The 11,691-nt window shown below is 44.2% G+C and overlaps 3 protein-coding genes across 3 annotated transcripts; 1 reads left to right on the forward strand and 2 right to left on the reverse strand.

The window, feature by feature from the left end:
- The first annotated feature begins 326 nt into the window (after positions 1–326).
- On the forward strand, positions 327–1,813 carry ndufa6 (NADH:ubiquinone oxidoreductase subunit A6). The gene is made up of 3 exons (XM_083976854.1): positions 327–502; positions 1,328–1,443; positions 1,589–1,813. Exons 1-3 carry the CDS (start codon positions 370–372, stop codon positions 1,718–1,720), a joined length of 381 nt encoding a protein of 126 aa, XP_083832980.1. The 5' UTR covers positions 327–369; the 3' UTR covers positions 1,721–1,813.
- Positions 1,814–1,996: 183 nt separating this feature from the next.
- Positions 1,997–3,988, reverse strand: smdt1a (single-pass membrane protein with aspartate-rich tail 1a; the record flags this gene model as incomplete). The annotated part of the gene is made up of 3 exons (XM_083976858.1): positions 1,997–2,449; positions 2,916–3,080; positions 3,836–3,988. The coding sequence occupies 2 exons, from the start codon at positions 3,986–3,988 to the stop codon at positions 2,943–2,945; spliced, it is 291 nt and encodes a 96-aa protein (XP_083832984.1). The 3' UTR covers positions 1,997–2,449; positions 2,916–2,942.
- A 252-nt stretch (positions 3,989–4,240) lies between these two features.
- On the reverse strand, positions 4,241–11,292 carry fam234b (family with sequence similarity 234 member B). The gene is made up of 13 exons (XM_083976429.1): positions 11,169–11,292; positions 9,303–9,842; positions 8,805–8,918; positions 8,508–8,675; positions 8,126–8,241; positions 7,054–7,204; positions 6,825–6,966; positions 6,488–6,682; positions 6,310–6,388; positions 6,014–6,181; positions 5,361–5,481; positions 5,023–5,246; positions 4,241–4,920 (listed from the first exon to the last, which is right to left on the reverse strand). Exons 1-13 carry the CDS (start codon positions 11,203–11,205, stop codon positions 4,918–4,920), a joined length of 2,058 nt encoding a protein of 685 aa, XP_083832555.1. The 5' UTR covers positions 11,206–11,292; the 3' UTR covers positions 4,241–4,917.
- Positions 11,293–11,691: the final 399 nt, after the last annotated feature.

Consider the following 11,691-nt stretch of genomic DNA (forward strand, 5'->3'; position numbering starts at 1 on the left):
ATCCTCACACACACATTGGCCTGCCACCTGTAATGACATATTTACAGATTCTTTGAGTTGCCCCTTCCATGTTTCACCAGTTAAAAAAAGAAGCAAATTTATTGGTTGCACATGAGCGAGTAGATGAAAAATTTACTTGCATTGTATCATTATTAGGGGCAAAATGCCCCCATTTTGGGGCAGCCTGGAGCCATGGATGTATCTTGATCCATCCCTGGAGCCCTTAAAGAGAAGTCGGTATGTATTTTTCTTGGCTGGCGCTCTGTTGCCCTGAGCCAGTCTCTCCTCTAGGGGGCAGCACGGTGCTCTTCAACAACATAATTACACCACTGAGGAAGTAAAACCGGAAGCTGTGTAACAGCAGCAGTCATGGCGTCCGCGACCCGAGCGGCAGCTGCTGCCTCCAGAGTTGTCAAACCCATTTTGAGCAGGGACGTGGACGAAGCCAAGCGCAGGGTCCGGGAGCTGTACCGGGCCTGGTACCGAGAGGTCCCCAACACAGGTGAGGCTCGCGGCGCCGCGGCGCGTGGAGGTGGAGGGAAGCAGAGCGAGCGTCAAGGTCGCGTCTGTGAGGAGCTCAGAGTCATGACTAATGTTAGCTGCTGCTGGCAACAGCAAACTAAACACAACACTGCGTTTAACACACGCTCTCTGCTCAACAGCGTTTGATACAAACGTCGAAGTCGTAATGTCAACTAAATGAATAATGAGAAAACCAAAACCTGCATGAAACACCCCCGCTCCCACACTACCAACTGTTTATTTGTCTTTTAGCATCATGATCCAGTGCAACACCTGCATTTACATGAGATCTGATATTGACCTGTGCGTTTAGGAAAAGCCAGTTTTTTATTATTACTATTATCGATGGTAATCGGCTGTTGTGTGGGTTTATTATCCGTTTACACTTTGCGGTGCATTGGTGCAACTTTAAACCAGAAAGGAGAGCCGACTTGTGCTTGTTGATTGTTATTAGATGTGTCTTTCCCTTGCTATATCTATACTGAGCTTTAGGTATTACTTATGATTCAGTGTTCAAGAGGGTAGAGATTGTGACAATGTGTGCCTCCATATTCTTTACAAATCATATTTTAATACAAAAACCATGATCTGATTGATCTCTTCATTAAATGCAGATTGAGCAGCTAAAGTCTGATCTGACTATTCCTCTGTACTGTTCAAACATAGTATTTTGCACTGGGTGAGAAATTGGATTTGGTCTTTTCATGGCCTCTGTTAAGTAGTAAATAATTAAAGGTGAGCCTTGTAAAAACCCTGTATGATGCGGATGCAGTGCAAACCGTTTTACTCTTTTCTTTCTCCACAGTTTCTGGATTTCAGCTTGACATCACAACGCGTCAGGGAAGAGACAAAGTGAGGGAGATGTTCGATAAAAACAAGCACGTCACTGACCCCCGTGTAATTGACATGCTCGTCATTAAGGTAAAAACAGTCTTACACAAATCTGAAAACTTTCCATTATCATTTAAACCCACTTATTGAACTAACAGGCTGCCCAGGCCGTCCCATCAGTGTTATTTCAATTTAACTTTGATATTTTTCTCTGTGCATGTTATTTGACCTCCAGGGCAAGATGGAGCTCCAGGAAACGATCCACATCTGGAAGCAGAAGACCCACATAATGCGCTACTTCCACGAGAGTGAGGAGGCACGTCCCGCTGACTTCCTTTCCAAATTCTACAAGGGTCATGACCCATGAACTGTGTAGCTGTCTGACGGCCTCTGACCCCGCTTTGCTTGTGTCCAGTGTAACAGATGTTCCCCCTGACTGTAAATATACACTTAACAATCACACGCCTAAAGTTGTCTTTTGTTCACAATCGTATCTCCAGGTATTGACTTAATGGGACAGTTCAACCAAAATAAACATGCTATAAACAGGTAGTTCTATGAATGCAGGTGTTTTTCACTGTCCTAATGAAGCTGGTTACAACAGTCTGCCATTTGGAGATATTGGAACTGGAGGAACTGTTTTGTGTACCTAGAAATCCTGTTCTGAAGATACTTGGGACCTCTAAGAGACCTATTATATCTTTAATTGTTCCCTGTTTCTCCCCACAAATGTATGAATTGTATATTAGTGTTTATTTTGTGTTACAGCTGGATACATGTTACTCTTTAGATTGTATCGGTGGTTTATTGACAAAAAATAGACAGTTCTCATCTCAACTAAACACTTCCAAGTGCACAAATGTCAACAATCAACTTGCATCGAAATCCACTGAGCATGTGCTGTATTTAACAGTTGTCAATCCCTTCATTAAGACATATAGTGCATGCAAATACAATGTGCTATAATAAGCCTGCAACAGCCCTATCTAGGAAGCTATCCAGCAAAAACCCTGAATTCAGTGCAGACACAAGCGACTCAAGAACACGGCAGAGGAAGGCGGAGGCTCACAGACCCGGAGGTGGACGACCAGGTGATCTGTGGAGGAAAGAAAGAGTTTCAGAGTGAGTGGAGACATTTTTCTTTTTAAAAAAAAAAAAAAACACCCATGCTCTCCCGTTATTTTCAATAACATTAACTATGGCACTTTATTACCTGACAAACCCTGTGCATCAACAACAATCACACAAGAGTATTACAATAAAATAAACCCTTTCTACCGGTGTATTCAGCTGTCTGTGTGTAATATATACTGTATATAACATCTAAATACATGTTAATATTTATAGGCAGCAGGATACTCCTGGATATAATTAATTTCATAGTTTCAGCTTTTACTTGAATTCAGCATATAGTGGATGTGTCATTTACTGGTTAAGTGAATGACTCCCACAACAGATGCCCATGCACCAAATAGACTGGATCAAGTGTGTGTGTGTGTGTGTGTGTGTGTGTGTACTTTGTCACAATTCACAGTGAAACCCACAATCCAAGCCAGTGGTACCTGATAACCAGGAAGCCTACACACCCCTCAGTCATCATCGTCATCGTCCTCGGGGACAAAGATGTCGTGCTCCTCCAGCAGCGCAGCAAAGCTCTTGCTGATCTGAGTCCCCACATACAAGAAGGGCACCACTACCAGAGCAATCCGGAAAAGGCCGAAGGGGGTCTGCTCCCCAGTGTCACACATCCCACCATAGAAACAACTAAGTTAGTTCATCATGTCAGGCAGCAGCTTGTCCATGGATTACTTCTACTTTATCAGCGAGAAACACTGCAGCAGAGCTGTCACATTCAAATCTCTGAAGACATAAAACACCCACATGGATTCATTATCATGTCATTGTGTTTCTACCACTGATGGGAATAACGGCGCTACTTTTTTCAGTAAGGAGTAATACATAAAGTTACTGTTTCCCCTGTTTAACCGTAGCTGACGATAAAATGTTTGACTCAAGAAGTCCTGTCACAAAATATTACACCTGGTAAATTTGTCTCAGTCCATCAACTAGCCAAAAAAAAAAAACATTTATCTGGAACTAACCAACTCACTCAGTATTCCTCCGCATAGCAGGGCGTCGCGGAGCCTGCCTGTGCGGAGGAATACTGAGTGAGTTGGTTAGTTCCAGATAAACCCTAGGTTAGGGGGTTAGGTCCAGAGCCATATCAATCGCTCTGGTTAGATCGAAGAAGTTTGACATATTTGGGCATTTTATAAAAAAGTAACACAATAGTTTCTATTCCTGTCAGTTACTCTAATAGCAATTCAGTTACTTTTGGGGGAAGGTAACTAGTAACTGATTACTTTTTAAAAGTAACGTGCCCCACACTGGTTTCTACTGATGGGTCTATCTCCTCCAGGGAGGACCCCTCTTCCCTCTCCTCCATAACCGGGCTGTTACGTCACTCCACACCGACACTCACCTTCTTCGGTTTGGGTGGGACAGCACCGGACGATGTGGACACGGCCGACCGACACGGAGCCACGGCCCTTCCCGGCCCGCAGGAGGAGGAGGGGGCGCGGTGGACGGTGGTGAAGGCCGACAGCCTGGCCAGGCGACCGAGGGCCGACGCCATGTTTACAGCGGGAGCTGCGGCAGCAATGCGGAAAACTGTGTGTGGGGAATGGATAATCTTCTTTTGGACGTGGACGTGCAACAGCGCCGCCCTGCGGTCCGGTAACAACACACCAGTCTCACTTGCTAATAATAACTCAGGTATTTTGCATAATTTCAGTGGATACAAAAAAACACAAAACACACAAAAAAGGGTTGATAATAAACGACACAGGAGACACGTCAGCAGTAACGAGGTGGTTTCATACTTTCTCTTGCAATATGTGAAGTTGCAGCTTACATTTACATTTAAATGCCATAACCCTTAGCAGCCACATATCCAGAGAAAATAAAACAGTGGTTGATTATGTAACATACAAAATCAGACCAAAACAAAGGAAAGAAAAAAAATCCAACAATAAAATTCAAAACGTTAAAAGCAAACCAATAAATACTGTACAGCATTACATATTTACAGATTTACCCTATACAAGTCAACTGGGTGATGAGCAGAAAGAACACGATTTAGTGGCTTTGCAACGAAATGCGTGTGACTGAGGGATGACACCACATGAATACACTGGCCTTGAAGAGTTATATAAGTGATGCATACTGTAAACACATTGAAATGTTCTTTCACCCTCACCATCCACAGGTTGAAGTTATTCCTCCGTCGTCAAGTCCACACAATAATTAACATTCAGTCGTACGCAAATAGAATAATTTAAATCATTGCCATTGTACAAACACAATATGAACTAAAACAATGAAAACAAAATCTCTACCTACAAATGAGTGAAGAACTCGCTCAAGTAACAGAAGGTTAATTTGTAACAATATGTAAACAGCCTCGAATGGATTCTCAGTTTCTCCGTAGTGCAGAGGTATCCACAGCTTTTATCCCTTTATCCTCACTCCAGCCGCTTGTACCGTGGTCGCAGCGGTGTCTCATCACTAAAAGGAGAAAAGAGATGCTTATCGCTGACTGTTGTTATTGAGCCTCAGGTAAATATGGCTGCTCCTCTCACTGATTCAACCTCCCTCTGTGTTTCTCACCTGATGTTTGAAGGACAGACGCCCAAAGAACTTCTTGACCTCGAACTCGCTGGGTTTAACCGGCGCTGTCGTCTTGGTGCTTTCCCCCAGTCTCAGGATTTGCCCCTCGGCGATTGCAGCTCTGAGGCTCATGCTCTTGACTATCCGAGCGCTGGGCGAGTCAGTCGTGGGCCGAGAGGATACGGTGATGTAGGAGGCGTCTTTCTGATGCTCCGCATAACTCACTGTCAGGGAGGAAGCAGGAGAAACACACAGATCCGATGTTTAGGTGGCAAATGATAATGGTTTTCATACAGTATCCTGCAGCAACGGCACTTTCTAACTGTGGAGACTTTTACCTGCGGAGGTGACGGCTGTGTCTGTGGTGCTGGTGAGCTCCAGCAGGACTGTGGGATACGTGGAGTGCAGCAGGAAGAGTTTTCTGATGAGTGGCTCTGCTGCAGCAACACCTGGTGCCACCTGTACAGCCAGTTCACAGTTTGAGTATTTCACCATAAGCCCTAACTCTTATTCATGCAGAGCAGTGCGCTTTGTATGACCGAGTATTAGGGCCACATTAAGAAAACAGATTTTTTTCACAGACTTTAAGAATGAAGTCATAGTTTTATGAGAATAAAGTCATAATATTATGAGAAAAAAGCAGCGATTTCCTCCAAGTCCGCCTGGTTCTTTCTGCAGATTAGATGCATTTTCTTGCATATTCTTTTCAAAGTCCTGATACTGATGACAGCGTGGTGCTGATGTGCCAAAAGATTAAATATCTCCTTGTCTGTGAAACCTACACTGAAGTACAACGTCACAAACTGCTCCACAGCCACCATCTTAACAACTTTCCCCCTCTAAAACAACAGGTTAAAATACTATCACTTTATTCTCATTGAATTATGACTTTATTCTTGGTGTGTGGGAGAAATTGTTTTTCTCAATGTTGCCCTAATATTCTTTCAAATCTTTGTGTTTTTGCTGCAAAAATCCTGTGTGGCAGACTCACGGTTGTCTTGGTAACGTTCTTCTGTGCATTGATTGGTTCGCTGGCCCAGAAAAGGAAAGCCGATTGGCCGGTCGAGGTGGAAATTGCAGAAGTTTGCAGATGGAGACGAGGACACACGAACTCTGCAGACCAGAGGAGGTTCCCGTTCGCCCCATCAACGACTTGCGCCTGACAAGATGGAGAAGAGGGCAAAAACACAACGGTCAGAGCAAAAAACACAGAGACACCAGGGGAAACTGGAGAGGCGAGGATCTAATGTCTAACTCAATATTGACTGTGAAAAAAAATGGTTTTACCCCCATGATGCCATTTGCTGAATGTTGAAAGAAAAGGTCAAGGACTCCATCCTCATTGAAGTGCCCCAGGGCTGGTTGGCTATAAAAGGGGGGGGAAAAACAGATTTAAAGAAATAAATTCTTCGGTATAACCTGTTTTGTGATCGGTGTGTTTACCAGAGTGATATGCAGCGTTTACCTGCGAATGGGAGGTGAGTTAACGGTCCATTTCTTACGTATGTCCCTCTGTTTGAGCAGCGACAGTTTGCTGAAGGCGTACACCAGCACCCAGTCGCTTCTGGTGGCGTTCAGGTTAGAAACGGTGTCCAGGCTGTTGTGGTTGTTGCCAAAGCCGGCCACAAGAGGGAGCAGGAAGTGCACTTGCTCTGATCCTCTGGAGAGAAGAGGCCAGAGAAAAGATTTGTATCAGTCAGAAACATGTATGTTGTTATGACTTACACGTTTAACACTTTCTGTTTAGCTCCCATGAAATAAACGGGTAAATAAAATAGGAAGTGCCAGTCACTAAGGCATACCTGTAGATGTGTATGAATGAGGACGAATTGGTTTTCTTGAGCTCCTCCCACCCTGGATCTCTAATTTTAAGCGCCTGTGTGATGGGCATTTTGCCAGTGGCGCGGATGTAAATATCACGCAGAGAGATGGCCTCCACGTTTCCTGAGGAGACAGACACATAGTCATGTAAAACCACAATGTAAACAATCTGAAACTGAGTCTGATTGTAGTATATTCTGTTCCTTTTACCGAGTCCGAAGAGGATGTAAAACGCTCCCTTTTGCGTCTCATGCAGCAAAGGACCGATCAGCTTTCCTTGTCCGGTGAGGTTGAAGGGCACAGGATGTCCGAGCTGCGTCCCGGTCCGCCCAGAGATCAACGTCAGGGAGAGATCCAGAGCCTGGACAAACGAATACAGCGATCAGGGGAATGATTCACCAAACCACTGCTCTTTGAATCCGTGTACGTGAGACTAGACTAGTGAATTTCATCTATTATTAACTTATTGAGGGACTCATGGAAATCGGCTGACATTGTCAAGACACCAGGTTCTCAGTGCTTTTCAGGCCTAAGGGTTATAAATGTCCAGGATGTATAGTTGCACTGCATTGCAAACTATGTATAGACCTAGGTGTAACTTCATCTGCATAGGAGAAAAGGTATAGGTAACTGCAGCTTTTTAGTAAAGAAAACACCCATGAAATAAAAAAAATAGCACATTCTGTAGCTCTTGTGTCCAAAACTCCTCAATCCAGATGTTATTATACAGATTTCACACATTCACTTCTGTGATGAGGTCACAGGTGAGGTTCCCCTCTGATGTCTGCTCCGTACAAAACGATGCACCATCACTCCTGTGGAAGTGAAACCCTCCTGTTATCTGTTTTACAGTCATGTGGAGGTTTTACTTTGCTTCTCTGTGCAGTAGATTTTGTTTTTCCACCTCCACAGTTTCCGCTGCCTTCTCTCAGTGACATTTCCAGCAGTGGACTCTTTTAAGCCGGAAACATTTTGAGCTTTATTCTCAGACTCTTTAGTCGGTTGTTTAGAGGAGCCAGCAGTCATTACCGGGAGATGTGAGGCAGAGATTTTTATCAACAAGCAAAATGGTGCTCAAACATTTCAGTTAATGACGGGTTTCTTCTTTGTTTTAAGTTCTTGAAACGGTAACAGCGCATTCACATGTTATGATCGACTCATTTCCTAACATCTGTTTAGAACAGATGTTGTATTTACTTCTTTTCACATGAAAGAAAAACAACAAAACACATCATTTTTTTCCCAGGGGAACCCAAATGTCTGCATACAGCTGAAGCTCTACCTCATCTGCAGGCAGGGTGGCTACGAGCAGGTCTGGCACTGAGTCGCCCTGGAGGTCTGGAAGTAGGACCGCCTGGGATTCAATGTTCTTCAGCTGGACTGACGACATGTTCTTCCCTGGGGAGCGAAAAGAAACCTCTTTGACCTTGTTTTGTCTTAACACTTTGAATACTTGGTGTAGGTTTCCCTCATTGACCTGTTTTCAAAAGTTGTGACCCTCTTGACTTCTGGGTGGGAAAATAGTGGTGGAGAAATACTACATTTTTTAATTACATGTGAAGAAATCTCTCACGATATTCCAACGACAAATGGAAACCAAATATAAAAAGTTTGTAGGAGTGGTTGGTGAGACTGATAGAAACCTGTGCAGCGTGTCCTCTAACCTGTGGTGCCATTGACTGCTGTGATAGTGGATTTGCTGATGAGGAGACACACTGTTGACGGCTGGGAGCTGTACTGCAGACCGCACTGGATGGACATCACCGGCTCGCTTATGACTTTCTTCCACAGCACCTCACCACTGAGCGCAGACAGCGCCACCGCACTGTAAACTGAGATGAAGAAAACACAATTAGACCAGTTCAGTACAAACAGCAGCCACAAGAAGCTTGAGGTGTAGATAAACACCAGCCATGCCTTTTTTCTTTTCTTTTCTTTTTTTGAAAGAATTCCTCACATACTTTTGTTCCTCTGCGTGTGATGGGTGTCATTGGTCTGTTCAGTGACACCAAGAAACACGTCCTCCACAGAATCACCATCAACATCCCATAACGCCAGCGCGGGTGGATTCACACCTAGACCCACAGACAATGTTTACAGTTTGTTACAGCCGAAAAATGACATAGGAGTAAATATCAAAACATTCATTTCTTGACTGGCTTGTCCATGTGCATTTTTCTTATTCTTAATTACTATTATGAATTCTCATGTTGTCATTTAACTCATAATATTATTGAGTTATATTTATGAGTTCGTCATTCTACAATAGTTGAGTAGCGCATGCTGAAACAGAGCGATTCTCACAATCCTGTGTAATTACAGTTGAGTAATTAAAGGGTGAGCACATGTCTAGCCAAAGAGTCTCCTACGTAAGTCCTTACGAAGACAGTGGGCGCACCACCGTAATTAATATGTTACAGTAAGTACATGCAAACTTCATACAACACTGCTCCTTGTACCTCCTTCGTCTCCCAGCGCTCTCTCCCACTGCGGATCTCCCTTCTGGCAGGGGATCAGGAATGCACACAGCAGCACCAGCAATGTGGCACACACCAGGGGGACCAGGAAAAAGGCGCTCCGGATGGCGTTCTTCATCCTCATCCTCTTCTCTTCTGCTTCTGTGCTGTGATCCCCCAGCCCGGCAGCTCCTAGCGGGCCGGCCCCACCTCTGTCCTCCCCCACCCTGTCCCTGCCCGAGTCCCTTTGGCTCCAGTACTGCGTTCCTTTCATGTCATCTCTGTCCTGCCTGGATTTGCTGGGGAGTCTCTCTCTCCACTCGTCCTCCTCTTCTTCCTCCTCGTCCTCCTGCGCCTCGTCTTTGGCCCCCACCAGTCTTCCGGACCGGCCCCCTCGCAGCTTGGAGGACCCCGGGCCGAGGCAGCTGTCCCTGCCCAGGCCGTTTCGGGGGTAGTTGAGCACGAGATCATCCTCCTCGCTCTCGTCCTCGCTGTCTGCCTGAGTGAGGGGGTCGTACTCCCCGAGCTCCGAGCCCTTCTTCCCTGCAGAGACACAGGATGTGTTGGTGAGGATCAGGTGTCCTGTGAACTCAATTTGCACTAGTCGCTCTCTAGCAGCACTGGACCATTAGATGTGTCTTTACTTTACTCTGAACACTTAGCAATGACAACTCATTCAGTCTCAGAACATGTTCTTTTTTCACAATGACAATTCCTGGTCATGATTGACAGACTGGAAATGTAATATTTTATTCACATATTAATATCAAAATTGAATTATGTTATAATTAGACTTTAATTTAACTACAAACAGGACAATATCAGGGAATTAAAAAGAATAAAGTTACTATTTCATACATATCATCTTAACTCCTGTTAAGCTGGCCTGCCCTCCCTGCCTTTCCTCCCACCAGAAGCTGCCTTCATCAGCTCTTGTTAACCATTTCCATGTTTTCCCATATCCCATAAACTGTTTTCTTGTCTGTATACAACATCTATTGCACATCTGCCTGTCCTGGGTGAGGGATCCCACCTCTGTTGCTCACCCTGACGTTTCCCAAAAATGTTCCTTGTTAAAAGGGTCTAAGTCTTTGTGAGGGTCTAAGGGCAGAGGATGTTGTCATGATTCTGTCTAAAGCCCTTTGAGACAAACTGTTTGTAAAAATACCTTTATTAATGCATCAATTACATATATATAATGCTTCTATTAGTACTAATTATAGTGATAACTGTTGGTTATATGTGATTAGATATGTTATGCATATATTTTTTTAAAACGTTACAAATAAAAACATAAATAAATAATAAATTTAAAATATAGGATAACAGTAAATAGAGCTAGGAATACTATTACAGAAGCCATTAGATACATATAATTACAGATGCATATCAGTGGATGCATGAGGAGCATTTGTATGTACTGTACAGTGTTTAGCCTGGCTGCAGTCAACTATAATATAAATGACCGTCGCTCAGTTGTTTACTGTGCAGCAGCTTGGTTGTGTTAGGGTTAACATTAGCAGCTAGCTCTCGGGCGGCAGCAGCAACACACAGCAGACACGCTTTGATACAAAGACGTCAGCAGCATGGTGGTCTGTTTTCACAGATAACAGTGTCCATCTTATATAACAAACTGTGTAAAACATAATACTCAATCGCGCGGGGTGGCGCGGAGCAGATCCAAACTGTGTGCGACACATCAGGGAATTAGATGAATAAATCGCATTTAAAGAGCAGAGTTGAAAGAGGAGAGGAGACCACCACCGGCCAGTGAGTGAGACTGGCCGGTGGTGGTCTCTGTTCATTGTGTAGCTGAAGTCTGTGTCGTTTCTCTTTGTCTGCGGATGAAATACGTGTAGCGCATCTTACCGGGCAGTTTGAGGGCACGGGACAGAGCTGCAGCCATTTCTCCACTAACGGATCCGAGAGGTAGCGACGTGAGGCAGCGGTGATGAGGAGCTGGAGGGCACCGACCCAGCAGGTTGGATCTGCGCCTGCCCAACTGTATGCTGGGAATTGTGGTTTTTCAGTGATGCAATGCAAGCAGTTTTTTTCTTGCGTGATTCCTGTGTGCACTGCAGCAGCGTTAGGTATACAAATTCAGGGAAGTCAGTTTCAGGTCCAGTTAACTTAAACTGGATATGAAATGTTAGCCACACGCTTTACTGGACATAAAAATGGACATGTCGCATTAAACTACATTTAAGATGAATGGTTTCTATATATTATAGGGTTTTAGGGTTATATATTGATTTGGAAATTCTGTTATATCTGATGTTATAACTTCTGCTTTCTTTGTAATGTTGTGCAACTACGCGTTTTCTCTGTCATTCAGGCATGACCTGCTGTGTTTACCAGTAAGGTGTGACACTTTCTTAGGTTTCAAGCCGGT

This window comes from Trachurus trachurus (genome assembly GCF_905171665.1).
Source record: "Trachurus trachurus genome assembly, chromosome: 8".
In the NCBI taxonomy this organism is placed as follows: domain Eukaryota; kingdom Metazoa; phylum Chordata; class Actinopteri; order Carangiformes; family Carangidae; genus Trachurus; species Trachurus trachurus.

Coding starts and splice junctions, on each gene's coding strand:
- ndufa6 (XM_083976854.1), top strand. CDS start 370: ATGGCGTCCGCGACCCGAGCGGCAGCTGCTGCCTCCAGAGTTGTCAAA. Junction 503..1,327: donor CCGAGAGGTCCCCAACACAG/GTGAGGCTCGCG, acceptor CTTTCTCCACAG/TTTCTGGATTTCAGCTTGAC. Junction 1,444..1,588: donor TTGACATGCTCGTCATTAAG/GTAAAAACAGTC, acceptor TTTGACCTCCAG/GGCAAGATGGAGCTCCAGGA.
- fam234b (XM_083976429.1), bottom strand. CDS start 11,205: ATGGCTGCAGCTCTGTCCCGTGCCCTCAAACTGCCCG. Junction 8,676..8,804: donor TCACACGCAGAGGAACAAAA/GTATGTGAGGAA, acceptor TCTTCATCTCAG/TTTACAGTGCGGTGGCGCTG. Junction 6,683..6,824: donor TCATTCATACACATCTACAG/GTATGCCTTAGT, acceptor TCTTCTCTCCAG/AGGATCAGAGCAAGTGCACT.